Source organism: Camelus ferus, chromosome 6, assembly GCF_009834535.1.
Source record: "Camelus ferus isolate YT-003-E chromosome 6, BCGSAC_Cfer_1.0, whole genome shotgun sequence".
Lineage (NCBI taxonomy): Eukaryota > Metazoa > Chordata > Mammalia > Artiodactyla > Camelidae > Camelus > Camelus ferus.
This window is the reverse complement of record NC_045701.1, coordinates 13785238-13808971: the sequence shown is the minus strand read 5'-3', so window position 1 is coordinate 13808971 and position 23734 is coordinate 13785238. Positions and strand designations below refer to the sequence as shown.

At 34.9% G+C, this 23734-nt stretch overlaps 1 protein-coding gene across 8 annotated transcripts in view; it reads right to left on the bottom strand.

The window, feature by feature from the left end:
* FAM214A (family with sequence similarity 214 member A) overlaps nt 1–23734 on the bottom strand; it is a 101446-nt gene that overhangs the window by 8550 nt on the left and 69162 nt on the right. For 7 of the 8 annotated variants that reach the window (XR_004320439.1, XM_014567906.2, XM_032481157.1 and 4 more), the window contains 8 exons: nt 13783–13967; nt 12614–12816; nt 12204–12329; nt 9537–11382; nt 7622–7741; nt 4694–4773; nt 3872–3980; nt 1424–1582 (listed from right to left, as the gene is read on the bottom strand). Coding sequence is in view for 7 of the 8 variants with exons in the window: in XM_014567906.2 (XP_014423392.1) it covers nt 1424–1582; nt 3872–3980; nt 4694–4773; nt 7622–7741; nt 9537–11382; nt 12204–12329; nt 12614–12816; nt 13783–13967 (2828 nt within the window). In the remaining variant the exon portion in view is untranslated. The remainder of the gene's footprint in view (nt 1–1423; nt 1583–3871; nt 3981–4693; nt 4774–7621; nt 7742–9536; nt 11383–12203; nt 12330–12613; nt 12817–13782; nt 13968–23734) is intronic. The other variant, XM_014567908.2, reaches the window with a different exon arrangement.

The following is a 23734-nucleotide window of genomic DNA, read 5'->3' as shown; positions in this document are numbered from 1 at the left end:
TCATTTGTATGGACTTTCTGGAGACAGCGAGATAAAATGCTTTCTCTCTTAATCCTTCATTTTTTAGATGTCAAGCAAGGTCAAGGATCAATGTTGTTTTGCTCTTTTAAAGCATAGTTCAAATTACCTACTTCTCATGAATTTCACTCAAAGATATTTTTTGAGCTGATTTTTAGCCAATTCACTCTTTTATCTTCTTTCTAACTTATCCTAATGGTCATCAGGGACTCTTTACAATAATGACAGATTACGTTATGTCAGACCTTATCTTTCCACTCTCTATTACTATGTGCCAAAAGAGTATGTGACATTGATGAGAATTTTTGATGTTCTGGTTAAGCAAAATGGGCACCTTTACAGCTATAGTCTAATACTGAAAGCATTCCAGTATGACTGATATACATTTTTTCTTTTTAAAAAATTTTTGATTGAAGTATACTTGATTTACAGTGTTGTGTTAATTGATACACATTTGATACTGATCTCAATGATATTTTCCATTTTATCAATTATTCAAACTTAACTGTTATTTTTTTTCAAAATTATACGGGGAAGTGGACACATCTTTCTATGGTAAATGAATAACACGTGGTATATGTGATAATTGGGCAGGTTTGTGAAGAATTGGGCCTGTTTCTTTCATGATAACCATTGTTGTGCATCTTCATGATTATGACCCACAAGTATAAATATTATTGGGAAAAGAAAACTGAATGATTAGACACAACTATGCTTTTTCTATCAAAGTATGGAACACTGATTAGACTCTTGACTAAAATTTTCACCCTTAGAAGGGAGTAAGACTAAACAATTTTCCCTGAACAAACTAGGCCAATAATGAGTAGGCTATATTTAGGTCCCTAAAAATTATAACTTCCCTTCCTCTGATACTTCTCAATTATGTAGAATTCCCTTTTCATATCTTTTATTAATAACAAAAGACACTGTTACTGATGTCTTTGAAAACCTAGAAGGTAGGGGTGAGGGATATTGGAAAAGGAAGAAATTAGGCCAGGTGATAAGTTAGGAAACTCAAGTAGCAAGACCAGAGCTGTATATTTCTATGTCTATTGCAGTAAAAGTAAGACCTCACATAAAAACCCAGATCTGACTCCAGTTTCATTAATCAAATTTTTATCATTTTTTCAGATTACACAGAAAGAAATATATTTTCAGCACCATCCTCAAATACAGTAAAGGATATCTGTCATTAAAGCTTGCTCAGGAAGAAGTTGTGAGGTAATATTTTGGTTATATTAGCCTGCATTTGGCCTTCAACTTTCTCTTAGGAAGTACTTTATATGTTCAAGTATTGCACCAAAGCAGAACTAAATCTCTTTAAATTTAAAGACATTGGTATTTGTCATTAAGTTGGTTGATTTTAACAGGAAAAGACAATTTAAAAAATTTTTTGAATACTTGCCATATAAGGAGAAGGAGCATTATCATCGGAAACACTGTAGAATGACACTTCAACTGGAAGAGTTAAATGAGTGGGGCAGAAAACACCACTTGCCCCGACCTCGGCAGTAAAACCATCGACAATGCCAAGAGGATCTAACCGATAGTTCAAGACAGATTCCTGGAAGACAAAATAAAGGAATTTTTAAGAAATAAAATTTAAAAGTTGAACACAGTCATTCTTTCTTTCTGTTTAAAGAAATACATTACTGTGCTTTCTGGGACTAGAGAAGTGGCCGAAGCCATTGCGATGCCCTTATTTCGAATGTTCATCTGACCTGAAGTCAACCCCGTCCCACACCAATCTTCTGCCGTCCTATAAAAGTGTGGCCTCCTCACTATTCCACTGAACTATCCTTGAACTTCACCATTATTCAGACCTAACTGTTTGATATGTTATTCTTATCTTTGTAAAGAAAAATATGCTGTACTAGAGCAGGTATAGTGTTAGAAGTTTTCTTACTCCTCACAGAGTCTACTCCTCGGGCAAGCCACGGAGAAGCGCTTGAAAACTTATTACAGGTCATATACAGGAGTTCCATCAAAAGAGAAAGCCAAGGACATATAACTTTGAGAAACAACTCGTTCCTGAAAACTTTTGTACGTGACACGTGTTTTACTGTGTAATTTTAAAAAATAGTAAATGCACACGGGGGAGAAAAAAACCTTAAAACTACCGAAATACAAACAGTAGAGAAACTCCTTATCCATATCTCCCAAGCTGACTTGCTGAGGTAACCACTTTTATCAATTTAGTCGTTATTTGTTCAGCTATGAGGAACATGTTAAACCTTTCAAAGGCTCTCTTTCATATACAAGTATCAACATATATATGTATACATCACGAAATGTCAGTAGCATTTCTTTGGTTTAGAAACTCTTTGAAAAGGAACACTGCAAGCCCTCATGAGTCTAAATTTGAAAGTGATATCAGCAATTTCAAAGCCTCCTGATCAAAAAGGCCAGACCAAGAGACTACGTGCAACCAGCCTTCTGTCTCTCCCTCCTGCCCTGCAGTCAATCCAGTCCATATCCCGTTGATACGACCTCTCAGTCTTATGGCCTCAGCTCTCTCCCCCACCACCAGCCTAGCTCAGAACCTTACAGCTTCTCCTCTGAACAAATCCAACACCTCTTAATTAGTTATTCCACCTCTAGTGTATCCTCTGTATTACTGCCAGAGTTTTTCTTTTAAAAAAAAAAGTCTTATGTCACCCACCAGGTTAAAAACTTTGTATTTCCTACACAGGGTGAAGTCAAATCTTTGTAGTGTGGGAGGTAAGACCCACCCTGCCCTTTCTTACCTCAGCTCTCCTCATTGGCACACAGTCTTCTGCTCCAGTTCCAGTTGATACTTTTCAACACCATCATGCTCTTTTACAACTTTCGCACACATGTCTTTGCACATGTCGTTCCATCTGTCTAGAATCCCTTACCACTCCCCACACAAATTTACTTGGCAAATTCCTACTCATCTTTTGTAACCAAGCTCAAGTGACAGTTCTTAGCAAAGCTTTCCCAATCCCTTTAGCAGAGAGAGCAAATATATGAGGACTGAGAACATTTCTATCGCACTGCTAACTACTTGAATTTATAAATTATTTACATGTCCACTTTCTCCAGTAGATTGTAAACTTCTTTAAGGCAGGAACTTTATTATTTAGCTTTATATCCCTAGCATACAGCATGACATGTAGTAGGTACTCAATAAATGCTTCTTAAATAAGAAAAATTTTCTAAAGATATATAAAATTTTCATAGAAAGAGCACATATAAAAATGCTTATGGATAAGGTCAGTGACCCATATGAGTTTCTGGCTTTATTCAGACTTTTGTGACTTTAAACTAATATACTAAAGCATGCATGCTAGGTCTTATTCAATGCAAACAACAAGAAAAGAAAAGGCATACAAATTACAAAGTAATAAATAAAACTGTCCCTATTTGTAGATGATTTGAGAATCTACATATTAAACCCCCCTAAATCAATTAATAAGCAAGTTGAACAAGGTCATAGGTGATTATATATGTTTATATACATGCATATACACATACACACATACATGCATATATATGTGTATATATATATATACACACATATAAAATCACTTCCCCAGACCCTAAAAAAGAGTCAATACCAAATCACTCTACTTACATAAAATTCTAGAAAATTCCAGCTATTTTATACTAATAGGAGGCACTGGGATTCCCCCATGTGGGACAAATAATTGACCCATTTTGAATGGCTGTCAGCATTGTGCTGGACTGAAGGAGGGGAGGGGTTGATTTTCAGGCTTTGGAAAAATATAATCCATTTATTTACTTCTTTTTCACAAGCAAATGACATAAATGACACCATGGGTCTAGGTTAAGAAACTTCAACTCTTAAAATAGTTTCAGAAAATATTACCTCAAAATTTCCTAAGAGACTAAGACTCGTTACAGGTGGAGCACTAGAACTCAGAAATGGTTTTTCATGAATATCCGGATCATCTTCAATGTTTAAACATGGTCGAGCACTATTTAAAACAAGAACAAATCAGCAAATGGACATATCCATTAAAATATCTTCTAATTTACTTTAGTGCAGAATTAAATTAGGAGAATCTAATCAATTTTACTTAAACTACCACAATAAAAAACTAATGTAACCAAATTTTAAAGTATGAAATATCTAGTTTTAAATTCCTGATTAGATTTTATAATCTTTGTCATAATATTTGATAAAGAATATATATAACATTCTTGTTTCAAGGTGGAATTTATAATGTATCACATAGCGGCATCTACTGGAAATATTTAATACTGTAATACAGTCTTCTATATCAATCTTAATTTTCAGTTCATAAATAGGGTACAAAGGCAAAATTATGTGACTAAAGAATATAATGAGATTATTATGTCAACATAGAACAAATTGCCAAAGCTTTTTGCAAAGGAATGTAAGGCAAAGAAGGAGGTGAATGACAGAAATATATAAACCCACTTAAATATTAAAAATCAATGTACACGTTTATCTTGACGACCATTCTATAGTAGCTACTCATTGTCTTAATTTCTCCCTCATTCATCCTTAATAACTGTATGTGAAATCATATTGAAAATGATAACAAGCTGGAAAATAATATTCCTATTAAAATTCTGATTGTTAGAGTCAACATTATTTACTGTGAAAGGCTAAAATTTTGTGCAATACTGTTTAATATACACAAAAGAATTTTAAGATAAATACCTTCTAGATGATAAGCTTTTCAGATGCAGTAATGAAGAATCCAGGTCAAAGCAACCTGATTGTGTCTTTCTTTGAGGAACCTAAGGTTAAAATAATCACTTGTGATATTTTAAAAGAGGACAATTTTTTCTTGAATTTATACAATAATTTTCAAATGAAATTTAAGCATATCTTAAAAAATAATAAAACTTCTCCCATAACAGCTCACTTAAAATCATGCTCTTTATTACATATTAACCTTATGTCTTCATTTTATTAACTAGTTTGAAAAAAACAGATGATTAATAACAGCACTTTTACTAGGTTTTGATTTTTTAAGAACCAGAACCAGTTTTTTCTAAAATCAAATCTTACATGGAATCCCAATATATAATATATGACTTTTATTTTTTTTACTTCATATACTTTTGTACTAGGGGAAGGCGGTAGGAATAAATGATTTATCGCTTCACAATAAAAAGAGGGAGAAACAGAATTAAACGGAAAGGGGATCACGGGGTCCTGCCACCTCTGCTGTTCCTCCACCCATCCCTACCTCACCACACATTTCCAAGAACCCTGGCTGGGGCTTCACAGAGAACAGGTTTGAAAAATACTACTCTGGATATTCAACTACTATAGTATACTAGATTACATTTAAGACAAACCACCAACGAACTCAAAATATCCTCAAAGTGAAACACTCAAGTGTAAATTAAAGGTAAAATCATATACAACATGCAAGTTAGACAGATTTGTTACTAGAATTAATGTTAAATATGTATAAAGTATCTGAGTGATTAGTCTAATTGCTGACTAAGAACAGATGATACTGAAAGTCTAAACCACCTCAGTATTTTTGAGAGCTGTACAAATGCAACATGCTATATTTTGTACTCAGAACTTAATGTGAAATTTTCAATCCAAATTCTTATGTCTTCAATTCTGGAAAGTTCTCTAATTTCTTCTAATACTGCATTTTCCTTATTCCATGTAGTCTTCCTTTTGGAATTTCTACTGGGTTTATACTGAACATTTCATTCTATCCTCCAGGGCTCTTTCATATTACCGTCTCTCTTCCTTTCAGCACTTTATTCTAGGTGCTTTCTTAACATGTGTCTATTCATTGACTAGATCTCTGTTCAGCTGATACTAGTCCACTGTTTAATCCAGTGTGTATGTGTATGCACACGTGGGTGTACACTTCAATGACAGTATTTTTCACATTTATAATTCCTATTTTTTCAGTCCACTTACTCTTTCATCTCAATCCCTTGTCTTTATCTTCACTTCTCTCTTAGAACATTTTAAACAGAATTATTTTTTATTCTCTTTCAAGTTGCTCTGATAAACAGGATCCCTAAATATGAACTCTCTCACTTCTTGCTCTTGCTGATTCTTTTAAAGTGCTTTATAATTTTCTTTCCTCTGAGATCATGTTCAGCAAGAGTATCTTCCATGGCAATAAATCCTTGGTGCCATGGATTATAAATATGAGATAGTTTCATGTTTCCTCATAGACAGTACAAATTCAGAACCCTCAACCCATGGGTGGCTTAGGCCTAGGTCCAAATTCTTTGGAGGGCTTCTTTTCCCACCTACTCTATACCTTCCTGTTACACCCTTCAGTAAATAGGTGAATTTTGTTCTCCTCTCTCATTTCTAGAATGGCAGTCCTCCCCTGTTTACGGCTCTATGAAGAGTTTGGTTTTAGGTCCCAGCTATGATTGTTGTAGACCTGACTCCTGTTCCAGCAGAGGTGTTAAACCCTGTACTTCAGATATCCCAGAAGGTCACAATTAGCCTCAAGTTAGCATTAGTATTTGGAGGTTTATCTTTCTCACTCTTACACTATGTTATGTATTTAGAAGTTGTGTTACATTTTATCTAGGATTTCTGTCTTTGGGAACGAGGAAGGGTCTTCTTGTGTCAACTCAGTCCACCGTACTGAACAGAAGTCTGTAGTGCATTTTATACTAGCATGATGCTAATAATTTTTTTCTTGATCACTTGGGCATTTTGAAAGCACTCATAGGTAGGTTAAATATTTGGGGTTATTTTAAATTGTTTGGAATTCAGCTTCTCTAAAATAAACATATAAAGGTCCAAGTTATAAATTTAAATCTAGATCTCTTATTCAAGAATTATTTTTTGAACATATGCCAGATACTGTATGCTTTGAGTTTACTTAAAACACACACACAAAACAGCAAAAATCATCTTACATCAGTAGCAAAAGAAATACGTTTTTGGTTTGTTAGGATATTGACTGCTTACCTCTGTTTTAACTGAAATGGCAGCCCGAGTGACTAACTACTGGATGTTTACTATCTGTCAGGAAAGGTACTAATCATCTCCCCAACACGAAGGTAGATATTATCACCCCCTCTTTACAGATGAGGAGACCAAGGCTGAGAGAGATAATATTATTCACTCAATGCCACACAGCTAGGGTGAAGTTGGTGTGACTCAAAGTGAGGCTCTTCATCACACTCAGCTCTATACATCTATCTGTAAATGTAGAGTGGGGAACCATGTATGTCTTAAAATAAGATGATTAACTACATGGGTCCCAAGTCAAAGACAGCCACAAATTTGATTCCCAGATGATCCAGCTGGTGGTGTCAACAAGCCTCAGCACTAAGATACAAATCTATTTATTCACTTGACACCAAGTATTTTCCTTACATTCGGTAACAACATGTTAGACAAAAGAATTTCAGAGAAATTTTATAATCCTAACATAATAAATTGCATTTTTATTCACTTTTCTGCCTTTTTCCATATTAACATCTAGCTATTCAATGTATGAAAAAACAAAATGTTTTCCAATTAGAAATTTATTTTTAAAATATTAAAATTTTTTTCCGTTAAAGTTTGGACGAAATGATTTGCAAACATTTTACATGCTTGCAATTCTAAACACAAAATAAAAGAAAAAAAACTTACAGGACTTGAAAGAAGAGGCAATCCAGTTCGAGGATGAAAAGCTCTGGTTGAGGTTCCATCCAAGGAATGAAAATTATGTTTCCTCCAGACATTTGAATGTTTAAGTGGTGTAGTCCTCTGCTAGGAAAATAATTAGATTTTAATGGTAATATTTAATTTTTTTTTAGCTTTACATTTATTCTTAATAGGTACTGAGGTATTGTATTATATCCTTGGTGGTAAAGCAAATGTAATGACCTATGTATCTATCTATACACACCCTTATGTACACTTCAATCAGAAAACGGTATTTAAGAGCTTTTTCTAAGATGCTGAATAAACTCAAATATTCTAGAGAAAGTATGTCCAAATACAATTGCCTTATCAACATATGGTCTTATTTATAAACCAGAGTCTAGTATCTGGTATAAGCTAATATTCAATTCTTTTAATTTGTGGGGAAAAAAAATCTCACAATTAGAAAAAACTAGCATCATATTCTAAAATATGAAACTATGTCAATAGCAAGAGTTATTCTCAGAGGATACAATCTGATAAAGCATGAAATAAAAATATAATAAATGTGAATTTTAAAATATATCTGACACTGTCACAGTACCATGTTTTTGAAGTGATACAAGAAGGAGACTAATTCTTAAGAATTCAGGTAAGCTTATACTCAGAAATCAGAAAGTCATAAAAACATATAAATGAAAATCACAAAAGACTAATTAATTGGGGTCCTGGCTGTACCATTTACTAGCTATATGAACTTGCACAAGTTACTTAATCTCTCCAGGCCTAGACTCCTCATTTGTAAACTGGAGTTAGTAATAGCACCTAACCTCACAGCGGTTAAGTAAGGATTAAGCAAACCAACTTGTATAAAACATTCAGAAGAGTACCTGGGCACATAGTAAATGCAGTACAAGTATATTTAAAACAAGTGCATGAAAAAACAAATCTTACTGTCTTGGAAAATACCACGGTCAAAGTAAGCTTTTCTATTAGGTACCAGAAAGGATGATGAAAAGCTAATATTCTGAAGGCCAAGGTAGGTTTGTGACAATTATAGTTTTAGGAAATTGGAAACTACTATTTGATTAAACCCGTATGTTGGAAAGATGAGATCTTCTGTTGAAAAATATAAATTGGGAACAAGATATAATTATAAGACCCTAATATCCAGCAAAACTAATCTGTATAATAAAAAAGATGAACCATGGTCATTCAAATTTGGATCAGGGAAATTAAGGTAGTTAAGTAGTTTCCCATACTCCAAGAACTAACACAAATTTATATCTCAATAAAGGATATTCAAGCCTAATCACAATTTTCTAAAATTAAGAAATAATTTGGTAGAAAGTCAAATAAAATGGAACTAACTTAAATACCTTTGATTTATATAGTGCATTAAAAACACATCATTCTTGTTTTAAAATTGAGGAAGTTGAGGTTTTTGGAAGTTAATGTGATTTATTCAGCTTCACTCAAAGAGCAAATTGTCAGTACTGAAACCCAAGTATTTTGACCAACAGCCCAGTGATTTCATTTCAGATATCCCTAAAATCCTTAGCTGAGCATTGGCATAACGCAATGCATAACGCACGTTAGGCCAGAGCTGCTAACAAACAACACACTAAAATTAATTATACAAGTTTCATTTCTGACTTCTATTTACTCTTCAGCAATTGTTAACAGTACTGAAATAAACATAAAAGGGCAACCAGAAGAATTTACCTAGCATGTGCTCTTTAGTGGGTGCATTATTTGCAAGGATATTAATACTAGTTCTATATTTTAGGTTTACTATATCAGACTGTGTGTTTTATAAATAATGGGCATCTTGGGCCATCATAATTAGATCTCCTATAAACAAAATGCAAACTATAACAAATGTTTGAGGATTATATTTGAAATATTAGATATTACCTACCAATACCTCTGTATTTTTCAGTCGTTCACACGTAGACAAACAGTCTTTTACATTCTTTCTCTGAGAACAGTTTTGAGATTTTTCATCAATTGGATCTTCTTTCTTATCCTGTTCATTTTTTAATTGATCTGGCTTTTTGCATTTGAAACCTTCGTTGTCTTTATTGAAATAATTTTCTATACTATTAAGTTGAGTATTTTGCTCACATGGCTTGGGCCTTTTTGACACTTTATCTGAGCACGCATTTTCGTGTTTGTTCAAATATCCAGACATTTCCAACACAGTAACTTTTATTTTTGAGTCATTTATTTTTGAATGATCAAATTGGTGATTGTTTAAAGATTCTGAATTATAATTTCCATTTATTATTATTTTGTCCTTATACCTATTTGGGCAAATCTGTTTGTCAGTACTGTTGCAACTTGAATACTGTTTATCAACTTCATTAATTTCTTGCTCCTTAAACTGACACTCAGAAAGTGTGTTTTCCAATCTGATTTTCAAATCTAAGTTATTTTCTTTGCAATGAGACATATTTGAGGGAGTCATTAGACCAGTGGCTTTGTTCTGTGTCTCTTGAAATGTACTTTGGATTTCACGAGGATTGTCCTGATACAGATTTCTTCTTGTTTGAGGTTTCAAAGAAGGCTGGACTTTACTACAGCATTTTAAAGAACTAAAATATTTGTTAGGTATTAAGTTTTTCCCTTCACTGATGTCATCTAGCAAGGAAAACTTTGTGTTAGAAATGGAAATAGAAGCATCATCCTTGTTTTTCTTCAACAGATTCTTGTCTTCGTAGGAACTCCTGAACACTTTAGAAGGAAGTGAACTGGAGCCCTGCGTGTTGAATGACTGCCGGGGTATGTGAGATGCCGTTGGGTCGATATGCTCCAAGTGTTGAGCAATCCTTGCAATAACATCTTGCCGCTCCTGGAGTAAAGAGCTTATCAAAGGATTAGTCTCACCAACAGACTGACGAGAATGAAGACCATTAGAGATGCAAGCGTCACTCCGAGGGGTTTCTGGTTTTACTCGAATTTTCCCCTCATTGGTGTTTTCTGAGGAGGTGAGCTCTGGAATACCAAAAGAAATGGAGAAAGTTTCTTTACATTTTCTCACATTTTCATTTTCTTGTGAAACTCGGAGAAGTTTTGAATTAAGTGAACTAGATTCTTGTGTATTAAGTGGGTGTCCAGAAACATGTGAAGTGCCTGGATCACAATGAATCAAATGCTGAGCAATTCTTGCAATAACTTCTTGCCGTTCCTGAATTAAAGACCCTATTAAAGGATTAGTCTCACCAACTGACTGCCAAGAATTCTGGCATCTAGAGACACTGGAGTCAATCACTGAAAATGATTTTACAGTTCTCACTGATGTTTCATGTGATTTTTTATCTCCTATACCACTAACGCCCAGAATATTGCCTTGAGATGTTCCACAGTCAGATTTACTCCCAGTGCCTGGATATAGTTTGACATTTTTGACAGCTGCTGTATATTCTGGAGTTGTGCCATTTTTTGCATGTAATAATATGCTTTCGGGTGCCATCATCCAAGTTTGTTTGCTACACAGACGCTGTGAACTGTTTGTACTACATTGTTCTGCTTCAGTAGAATTTCGGTGCTGATGGGTTTTAAGTTCATGCTCTTGAATCCTTTTCTCATAAAGGCCAATATTAGTGTGAATACTACAGGTCAAAACTGGGTAATTAGATTGTCTGGGCAAGGACTGAACGCTGACTTTCAAGGCCACATTGTGAGAAACATTGGGAACAGGAAACACATGTTCAGTTGGAGTCTGTGAAAAGTTCCACTGTAGGTCTACATCAGCAGCACTGATTCTAGAATCACACAGAAAAAAATGGAATCAATGGATTATAAAACTGATCATGTATAACTGTAAAATTGTGCTCTACACTGGAAATTGACACAACATTGTAAACTGATTATAACTCCATTAAAAAACTTACATCATTATATTATTTAAAAAATTTTACAGTCATATACTTTGTTTGCATTAATTACTATTGAGATTTCACTCTTACCTATTTTACCATGCTTGTCATTCTGATAAGATCAACATAAATAGTACAACAGATTATGCTTGGAATAGAGATGATCTTCTTTTTAAGAACTCTATACCACTAAAACATTAAAGCTCAAGAATATCGTAATTCAAAATTAGTGGGCAAAATAGAAAACAAGGACTTTGTCTTTACCAAATAAATGGATTCAACTAATTCTAAAGTGCAAGGTGATTAAGAGACACTCTCTATCTCACGGCCACCTGCTTAAAGAGACAATTAGACAGCTGTTCAACAGCCTATGTTTATAGTTTCCAAATTAAGTAAGTCTACCATTAGGAAATTCAGCAGCCTAGAAAGTGTTTCCCCTTTATTTATAATGGTGGTATTTAATCATTGCTAGTTCTCTAAAGTAAGCATAAAATTTCTCTAAAAACTATTATACACCAAATTTAACTGAACAAGCAAAACTCATATTGATTCATATCTAAATTTCTCTACTTTGTTTTGAGAGAAACTTTAGTAAATTTTACTTATATTCAGAAATGAAGGAAATAAACTGCTTAAAAGGTATAAAACAGCATTCAGTAGCTCACCACTGTAGTTGAATGCACACTGTCCTTCCGCCCTAGACATACCTGTAAAGAATATTTCGTGGAATAGCACCATGAGAAACACTCAGCCAAGCACTTAATTGAGAAAAAAACACAAATGAGCGGACAGCCAATAGAAGAGTCTTCTCTTCAACAAATCGATCGCCACTCCTAAGGGAAGTAGAAAAGCATCATCTAAATGTGAGCAAGTACAAAATGACTGAATTTTAGAAAGACAGAAGCTGAAATAAAAATATTACTCAGAATGTATGCTTTCAAGAGTATAGGAGTGCATTTACCAGCATCACTTGAAGTCACGTTAGTATCAAACATATAAATTTTACTATATAAAAAGATGGATCCAAAAAAAATCACATATTATTAAAATAACTTACAGAAAGTAATGGAAAACCTGATTTACCAAGGACAACTTCAAACTCAGTTCAATAACTTACTGTCTAGGAACTGGCTCCAATATCCATCTTTCTAACAGTAATGCATCTTGCTTAATTGCGGGATCATTTAGATCAATTCCTTCTGTGGTGGGCCCGTCGTCGCTGTAGCAGCAGTCTGGTAGCAGCATCACTTCCACCATGATCGGAAGGCTGTTCTTCCACAGCAACGCAACCTCAGACCTGGTTCGTCTGGCTTGGCGACACTTAGAGAAAATGATGATAAGTGAAACAGCTCAATAGCCCACCCCATTTTACATTTAAATTTGAAGTATAATTGTGCAGCAGACATCTGTATGAAAATGAGTCACCTGTTGCAGGGCTTTGCACAGGCTTGTCTGTCTATTTAGGTTTCCTCATTAAATAATGGATCAGCACTATAAGCTCCAGAGTATGGGGATTAGGAGTGAACAACAATTATGATGCAAATTTTCTTGGGGGAGGATATCTGTGCTTTATTTTGTAGAAAAAGAACTGCCATGCACAACGTCTGACAGGCCTCAAGACAGCCCAGCCTTGCCTAGTCTGTTAATTACATCATCATTAATTACAGAGGAAAGATTCATTATAAGAGCAAAATATTAAAAACTCATTTTCATTAAACACTCAAACAAGATTTTAAAAATTTACAATTTTGGACTACATTTAAAAAACTAACTGGGAGAAAAAACCCCTTACAGCAAATTACACACTACATTCCAAAATATTTTTAACAGTATTATACAAAAATATTAATTATAGCAAAAAGTATCCTCCCATTAAAAAGGGGAGGGAATAAGAGGGAAATTGATTAACGTCGGGGAGATCACCATGAACATCAATCTAGTAAATAAACAAGACCACAAAGCCGATGAGCCAGGGCTGAGTCTAAAAGTAAAGAAAGCTAATTCACAGTACCAAAAATAATCTTAAATCTGGCTTGTGTGGAGGCAGGTATGAAACTGGCTGCCCACCTGCCTGCTGATCAAAAAGCTACCCACTGTGCCTCGTTTAGGAGCCAAAGTTAGTAGCTATCATTCAAGAATAGGACTTTTTCTTTCTTTTCTTTATGGTTTTGGCCTATTTTATACTTAAAAGTGAACATGATAATTGTGATATAACAAAGGTTATGACAGAATTTAAACTAGTTTGTGTAAAAGATAGATAGAAAGTATTCAACACACAGTTCTCACCTGGGCCAGCTTGTCACTACATTCATGTTTGGTAGTTACTGGGTAACAGGACTGTGCTGGAGGGCAATGGAAACTTTCTGTCCGACCTTTTACAGAGCATTCAGGTGTTCGTCCTTCTGTTATTAACAAGGCCAAAGAGACCAGGAACTCCTCTGCATCGTATTCAAAATATTCATCTAGAGTATCTGGTATTAAAAAAAGAAAGAAAGAAAGATAGGTCCTTGCTTTAATATATTCTGGTAAGAACTCATTTTTTATGCCTAAAATGGCTAATGTCATAGTCCATATTCAAGTATATTCATTAACAAAGAGAGAAAAGAGAATAAAAATGAGGCAATTAAAATACAATAAACTCTTAATTCACAAGGTACACGAAAGTCAGATGGTGACAGACAATTCCAAATTTCAGTTAGGACAAAGCTGGCTAAAATTGTGGCATAAAATTGTTTTTATGTAAACTTCAATGAAAATATCTAAGATTTAGGAAAACATTTATAATCTTTCAGATAATTATATTTTTGGATGTCAAATACAATAGTTTTCACACACAAAACTTTGCCAATAGCCAAAAAGTCAAAATGTTTTATTATGTCATATATTTTTAGCTAAGATGCTTTATTACTGTTACTAAATATTAGAAAAAAGTGACAGATCCAAATGCATATTTCTCCCTATCTCTCCCTTCTTCCTTCCTTAACTAGTTCCTTGTTCTTATAGCTCTAATTCTGTGACGTGGACACTCACAGCCACAGGGTCCTTCTCTGCCTTTGTTATATAGTGGTAACAGTTTCAGAGGAAGAAATTTTATAATTACCCAGCAGGAGATATAGGACTGTATTGCAATATATGAAGTGTAATTTTTTTATTACTATGTAGTTCCAAATAATCCAACTACAGATGTTTCACTTAGTTGCAATAATTTTTAAATTTTTCACAAGTGCTCCAATTTTTAAAATACAGTTAATTTTAAAAACTGTTAACCTGCTATTGGTTGGACATGCATGCATGTGTACACACACACATGAAATTCAATTTGTAGTGCAATCTTGAAAAGGTTGCTTTCTCTTATCTCTGCCATTTAAGCAACACATATTTTAATTACATTGTGTTAGGTGACAAGGGGACACAAAATTTTACTGCATGTAGCCTGTAGTCTCAAAAGGTTTATACTTCAGAAATAATTTTAAAAACAAATAGAACACTGAAGCATATAATAAATGTCAAAGAAGTTCAGATAATAGTGGTAAATTTTGCAAAAGAGGTAGGTGTTGAGCAGAGCCATGAGAAAGAAAGTGCAATTTGAGTGGAGCACTTGTACAAAGTGTAGAAAAGGCAGGACTGGAACCAGATTGTGAATAGCCTTGATGGGTATAATGAAGAGTGCCTATTTCTAACCTTAGGAAGGCTTTTTAGGAAAAGAAGGAGCCTTGAGAGTCTACTTGATTGAGCTGGTATTTTAAGATCATTCAGCAAAGTTTCCCTAAAATGACCATTTTTAACATATAATAACAGCCAACTCTTAGAAACAATGTCAGGCATTGCCAGTTCTCAGCACTTTCTATACATTAACTCATTTACTCCTCAGAGTACCTCTAAAGAGTGGGGACTATTACCACCATTTTTACAGATAACTGAAACACAGAGAGGTTAAATAACTTGCCCAAGATCACTCAGCTAGGAAGTTGCAAAGTTGCAATTTGAACCTATACAAATCTGGCTCTAGAATCTGTGTCCTCAACTACCTCATACATGGCTTCTTTCACTGTGGCTATAAATTTTGTCTTTATATATACTTTAACATATGTTTGTAAAAATATTAATAAAAATTATATTTAACACATATTATAATAATTCTTTTTTTAATATTTGTGGTATAGGATTTGTTTCCAGGAAAAGGACCCTAATTTATAATAATGTGCCAACTTGGGGGAAGAAAGAGAGGTCTCAACTTTCAACTCTCCTCCAGGAACCAATTAGGTCATAAGCCAAAGATCTCCTGGAACCCACTGAATTAAATCATGGTGTCCTTCAGAGGGAAGCAAAATATGTACAAAGAAATTCCTTCCTCTGATGGTTCTGTGGATTTTCAAGGTGAGCTCAGGCTGGCTGTTTTCTGGCTACTTGGCGTGATTTTAGCTCCCAGAAAATTTCTCTGGGCTCATCCTTTCCCCTCTCTCTGCAGTGCACGGTAATCAATCCTGGAGAGCTAAGAATTGTGGAAGAGCAGTGGCTCCTAATCTCTGGAATGCTGAGGGATGCCAAGATGTCAACTACTCTGTGAGTACCAAGAATGGTCCACAGCCTAAGTAATGTCTCATATATATTTGGCACTATTTAAAAATATATAATACATATAATTTGTCTCCAAAGCCCTAGCAGGAAATGGCTTACTCCCATACTAGAAATTATCAAGTTTAAAGTGATAAAAACTAAACTATTATGAAAAAGCACTTTTGAATAATTAGTATTTCACTGAAATTGGTTGCTTTGGTCATTACCTCTTCAGATAGTAAACTAAAAAAATCTCCAAAGCCATGATTGAAGTCTGCAGTCCTTTGGATATTTTGCTGAACTTAGCCAAAGTATTCAATATTAAAATGAAAAAATGTGCAACAAAGATTAGAGATGACAGTAGATACCTATTAGTTATCTATGTAACTATGATATAAGTATTGCAAAGAATAGTATGGATTATACAATGGTATTACGAAACACATAAAATACTAGCTAAAAGCATGTGACTGTGTGATGATGACAACTTTTAGAAACTTGTCAGGAAAAATTTATGGGTGTCTGAATTTTAATAAATGAGAATACTGAAGCATGTAGTCATTAGAATAGCTGCATAGTTAAAATTTTGGTAATTTCAACCTCTAAAAGTTCTGCCAAACAGCAGAGTTTACTGTAGTAAAGAATATGACTAAGTAACTGGGAAAAATCATGTCATGCTAACGAAAATTCATGAGACACAATTTGATACTTTGAGGATATGGCTCACTCCAGAAATAAGGTATAATTTTAGGGTCTCTAAAAATAATTTACTTTTACAAAAACAGTTTTAAATCTGGACAAATAGGGGCTGTAGGCTTACCTACTAGTTATATATTTTAGAAGAGATAATTATTTGATGTAAAACATGATTTTGAAGAGAACAGAGAGGAAATTATAAGTTTTCACAGGCTATTGATGACAGACCATTAGCGACTGGGGATTCTAGAGTTCCTCTACCCACAAGGCCTCAGTCTGACCAGGAGCCATGACCAGTCTAGCGGCCCTTTTAGTGGCACGCTCTTCTGGCTCTGGAGTTCAGCCATCTTAAAGTTCCTCATCTGTTCTGTTCAACAAAAGAGGTGAACAATTTGGCCACTGGGAAAAGCTTGAAGAGTCATAATGATCCACAGATGAAACAGACTAACTTGGGAAGTAATTCTTCATCACCAGGGATCTACAAGGACAGACTGATAAACACTTGCCAGGGGTGTGGTTGAAGGGATTTAGATGCCAAGTAGCTGTATTAGGCTTACAGTGGTTCCTTCCATCTCGAGAGACTATGTATCTCTGCTCTTCAGAGTAGTCCAGTAAAATTCCCAGGGAGAGGCCAGAACCATCACTTTCTTCTTGGGAGGCCCTAACCAGGTGCCCCTCTGAACGAGTACTCATCATATACACTTATTGATGGTGTCTCTGGATCTTTGATTTAGAACAAAAACCTAGAATACTTCAACGCTCTGTCTAAAGAAGTGGAGGAAGAATGTCCTCCTCACTGGGCTGCTGCATATGCTGTTCAGTTTACTCCTAAGCCTGCCAAGGTAGTAGACTTCACACCCTTCACGATGTGGAATAAAATGGCAAGAGAAGCATGAGAACAACCTGTGGGGCTGCTAAAAAAAAAGAGTGTCTCTAAAAATAATGTCCTTTCAACTTTATGGTGGACAATTTGGTAATATGAAATCAAAATCCTCCTTTTATGTTTCAAAAATTTTCTCCTGGAAGAAATAAAAGCAATAATAAACAAATGGGACCTAATGAAACTTACAAGCTTCTGCACAGCAAAGGAAACCATAAGTAAAACAAGAAGCCAACCTACAGAATGGGAGAAAATTTTTGCAAATGAAACCGACAAAGGCTTAATCTCCAGAATATATAAGCAGCTCATACAACTGAATAATAAAAAAATAAACAACCCAATCCAAAAAAGGGCAGAAGACCTAAACAAGCAATTCTCCAAGGAAGACATACAAATGATCAAAAGGCACATGAAAAAATGCTCAATATCACTAATTATCAGAGAAATGCAAATCAAAACTACAATGAGGTATCACCTCACACCAGTCAGAATGGCCGTCATTCAAAAATCCACAAATGACAAATGCTGGAGAGGCTGTGGAGAAAGGGGAACCCTCCTACACTGCTGGTGGGAATGCAGTTTGGTGCAGCCACTATGGAAAGCAGTGTGGAGATTCCTCAAAAGACTAGGAATAGACTTACTGTATGACCCCGGAATCCCACTCCTGGGCTTGTATCCAGAAGGAACCCTACTTCAGGATGACACCTGCACCCCAATGTTCATAGCAGCATTATTTACAATAGCCAAAACATGGAAACAGCCTAAATGTCCATCAGCAGGTGACTGGATAAAGAAGATGTAGTATATTTATTCAATGGAATACTACTCAGCCATAAAAACTGACAACCTAATGTCATTTGCAGCAACATGGATGCTCCCGGAGAATGTCATTCTAAGTGAAGTAAGCCAGAAAGAGAAAGAAAAATACCATATGAGATCGCTCATGTGTGAAATCTAAAAAACAAAAACAAAAACAAACAAACAAAAACAAAGCGTAAATACAGGACAGAAATAGACTCATAGACAGAGAATACAGACTTGTGGTTGCCAGGGGGGCGGAGGGTGGGAAGAGATAGACTGGGATTTCAAAATTGTAGAACAGATAAACAAGATTATACTGTATAGCACAGGGAAATACACACAAAATGTTATGGTAGCTCACAGAGAAAAAAATGTGACAATGAGTGTGTATACGTCTATGCATGACTGAAAAATTGTGCTGAACACTGGAATTTGACACAACATTGTAAAATGATTATAAATCAATAAAAAATGTTTAAAAATCCTCCATTTATGACTTTATCCCAAGGAAATAATAGAACAAGTACACAGAGCTGAATGTAGAAGAATATTTATTAAAATGCTTATAGCAGTTAAAAATAATCAGAATCAATCTAAATGTCTAACAAAAATGGACTTGATAAATATACTGTGGTACAGTTTTATCTAAAATAATGATATAGATCTACTTTAGACAAGAAAGGTTATCTACAATGTAAGTGAAAATACAACTCTCAAAAGAAAGAATTGGGAGGGGGGAGGATACAGCTCAAGTGGTAGAGGACATACTTAGCATGCACAAAGTCCTGGGTTCAATCCCCAGTACGTCCTCTATAAATAAACCTAATTATCTCCCTCCCCTACCAAAAAACAAACTCAGAATCAAAAGAAAGAATGTTATGATCATGTACCTGTAGGATCACACGCGAACATACGCATAGAAAGATATACAACAAAATATTATCGCTCCTATAAGCAAACATACAAACACATAAACTAAACTTTAAATAAACTACTATTCTCTGACTAACGTATAAGTGATAAAACCTGTTAACTGAAAAATAACATGTAAATAAACAGATTACATAGTGTCATATATTTTAATTAATTAGAGTTAATGATTTGTGAAACCCCTGCTAAGTAGATCATAGTTTGACTACTTAATGGAGGAATTTGTGTAGAAATACATAGGTAACAGCATACTGGTTCTGGTGTTAAAAAATTGGAACTTAGCAGTTTGAAACACTTTTTTGCTTTGCTTGCTTCTTTTTTCTTTAAAAATAAACCTCTAAAAAATAATTAGGTAAGAATTAGCATCTCATACTGATAATATGAGAAACATATATAGAAGCAGCTGAGAAAGAATGTTAAGAATTAGTGGAAGAGGTTATGCTCAAAGAATTGGGCTCTCAGTTAATAGAACCAGTATGTAGGTATTAAGACTTGATTTATTCAACATATATGTTTTATACACAAACTGTGTGCCTAGCACTTTCCTAGACACGGGAACTTTGAGCTTATATTGTACCCTGTTTAGGATTCCACCCCTGGGTCAGAGAAAAACAAAAACAAATTAATAAGAAAAAAACCACATGGTGCTAAGTACTATGCCCTAATTTCAAAAATTGAGATTTATCATGTGAATGCTTTGTATTGACTGTTCACAGAAGGCTTTTCTGAGCAGATAACACTTAAACTGAGATCTGAACAAAGAATGAGCCATTTAAAAATTAGGGTTAAGAGCATTCTAAACAGAGGGGTTAAGTTGAGAATGAAGAGGTACATGCCCCAGGAACTAAAATAAGGTGAGTAAGGCTGGAATGGCAGGGGCAGGGAAGGAAAGTGGTGGGAAATAAAGTTTAAAATGCTGGTAAGGGACTATATCATATAGGATTTTGAAGGTAGGGTAAGGAGTTTAGATTTTATCCTAAATGCAATGGGAAGCCATGGGAGGGTTTTAACTAGAGAAATGACATGATATGAATTACATTTTTAATTGACTGCCCTGATTGCTATGTTGATAACAGAATAGCAGAGAAAGAATCAGAGTATATTAGTTAGGAGGTTATTGTTGCTTTCCAGGATTGCGGATACAGTTTGAGGAATCATTGGCATTTGGATAGAATTAAGAGTCAAGAGTTACCTAGATGCATACATAGGGAATTCAGGCCAGAGCCCCAGGGCACCCTAACAAGTAGAGATCTGGTAGAAGACGATGAGCCAGCAAAAGGAGCTGTCAAGTATGGTACCATGGAAGCTGTGAGAAAAAACAAATGCTTCATGGAGGGCATGACCAATGGTCTCAAACACTAATGAGGTTTAATAAAATATAAACAAAGAAATGACCGTTGGATTTGACAATAAGGAAGTCTCTGGTGACCTTGACAATAGCAATCTCAGTAGATGGTGACGACAGAAGATTACACTGATGATGTGACATACACTGTCAATTATTCTGCTGGGTAGAGATGACAAATACAAAAGCCTACTTTCCTAGTCCTCTCTTAACACAATGGCAATTCACGTATCACAACAGCCCTTTCAATAAAAGCAAGCTAAGTAGTAAATACGCAAAATCATCACCCAAATAAAATTGTCTCCAAATCCCAAAAAAAGACCAAAAGACTTCCCTTCTAAGTCTATGGAGTAGAAGATTCTCCCTCTTTATCTGGTCCTAAAATCCAGTCACTTAATTTGGCTAATTTGTTCTTCAAATTTCTCTTGGAGTTAATTAAACCTTCCTCAAAACCTTTTAACCACAAAACAGTTACCTGGTTAGGCTCTTATTACTTTGCAAATAAATTACTACCCTAGTCTCCTAGCTATGGTCTAGGAATCTAGGCCCTTTTTAATTCATCTTGCACCCTGGTGCAGATTAATCTTCCTGAAAAGCCATTCTATTACATTCCTTTCAGCTCAAAGTTCTTTTTGTTTGTTTGTTTTACTGGCTCCCTAATTGCCTGTTGAACCCAGTGTAAACTCCTAAGCCTGGCATTAGGGTCAGGGCCACCACACAGAGCCAGATACTCTGGATGCGCCCTGCCAGATTCTGATGTGAATGTTGCCTCTTTAAGTTATACACTGAGGTGTCCTTTCTTAAGACCCACCCCTGGGTCTTCATCTCACCTTTTACTGCTCCCCACACGGTCTCCCTCTTCTACCCAAACAGCTTCCTATACCATGCTCCACTCATTTCCCACCTCAGAACACTGCTTTCTTTTTTATCTATTAAACATTCCCTCCTCCTCTCTTTTCCACCAGTCCCAAGCTTTCTGAAGACCTTTCCTGACTATTTTTCCTACAAAAGAGCCTTTTCCTAACTCATTTTCACACTTATCTTTCACTTACTGTGTGCTTCCCTCCAGAACTTACATAAGCCATGTACGCTGTGAATGGTTACTTCGTGGTACTGGTGCACAATCCTAGGGTCATAAATTACCTCCACCTGGGTAAGTATCACTTTATTCCATGGAAAGACTGTCCTGCTTAACCTCAGCCAACCCTTTCCCACACTTCAAGCACTTCCACAGTTACACTAACCTACCCACTTCTTTATAAAAATATTCTTAACATTTCATGGATGTGTGTCTCCTAACAGGTTAACTTCTACATACAATGAAATATTTTTGGTTTCTCATTTATATGTTCCAGTCTCAGAGGTATGTGTTTTGTGTTTCTGTTTTTAGTGAGAATTATAAAGGATCTTAGAAATCACATAGCCTAATCTACCTTACTTCCAGATGAATAGAATAAGGCAAAAAAACCCATCAACTTTCTTGTCCAAAGTTGTATGTACACTGTTGCACACTAAAATCCAGGTTTCTTCATTTCAAGTGCAACTTGATTTATATACCATAAGAAGTGTTTAAGTAGAGAATAAAAGACAAAGTTGACTTCTGTGACAAGTGCAAAAAATAGTGGCTGTGGCTATAAATGAAAAGCAATTTTATATGTCATGTTATATATTATTTTATTAATTCTAGTTACACACAAGTATTTTCACTGACAGAACAGTATCTTCCAGTACAAAAATAATCTTTGTTTTTGTTATTGTTAACCAACAACAGAGTGTAAGCTGAATTTTAAAAAAAATCCTCAGCATTCTATTACAAAAAAGGCAAATGACCTGTGAACAAACTTATCACAGACTGACTTTCAAAAGCAACTTTCTGGACTTGTGTGTGGTTTGTTTAAATTCAACCAAATATTTCTGCTTTACGCCTACATTATACAGTAACCACCAAAATTCAAAATTATGATTAAATCACTAAATATTCTGAGATGTCATATGAAAAACGAACTTGTGTATGTTTTTATAATAATCTAGCTCTTTGAAAATTGGCTATAAATTTTAATTGTCACATAATCACTATCATCTTGAGTGGTAGAGTGTTTTATCAAGTGCTTCCTCATTTTATTTTTCATAATGTAGCATTAAAACATGAACTCTAAGGTCTGGCAACAAGTTCTGCCACTTGCTAGTTGTTCAGCTTTGTATAAGTCATACAACCTCTCTTTCTGTTATTTCTTTTTAATCTATTAAATGCAGATAATAATAGTATCAACCTTCAGAGGGTAGTTATAAGGACTGAGTTATTATTTGTAAAATTTTTAGATATTGTCTGGCACATGGTGAGCAGCACATTGTTTCTTACATTTAAAATAAAAATAAATGCAATGATGTATATCTTTTGCCCATTTTACAGATGAGAAAACTAAGTTAGTCAAATCATTTGCCCAAGGTCACACATATTATCAGTAAGTAGAGAACCACCTCAGAGACTCCCTTCCCACGACCAATAGTTCTTAACAATTCTCAGTTATGAAAGTTCATTCTTATTTTTCATTTCACACAAAAGTAACTCATTTGTAGGTTAGAGGTTACCTTACCAACTGAGGGCTTAGATTTCAGAAAGCTCTTCAGATGGACATACTTCAAGGATTCCTGGTATTAAAACAATCTGGAAAACTATTCCTTTCTTTCCTTATGTCTCCCTTGTTTAAACCTCTCAACTTAGATATCATGGAAAAGAACTAGATCAGGCAGTTTCAGAAAGAGCAAGAGGTTATCCCACTTAGAAACATTCTCATAATGTTTGGCAAAACTGGACAACTACATCTGCTTATAAATAAAATATTTCAATGCTCTTTTTGTGAATTCAAAACACATGTGGTTAATTAAAACCAAGCCTGGTCCCTTTATCATCAAAGAAAAACATGCAGCTTCCATGGGCAAAAAGATAGGGGGGTGAGTTACAAGGGTTGGGGGGGCCACCAAGTCTTGGCTTTTATATAGAATTCAGTGATTAAAGAACTCAAAGGAAC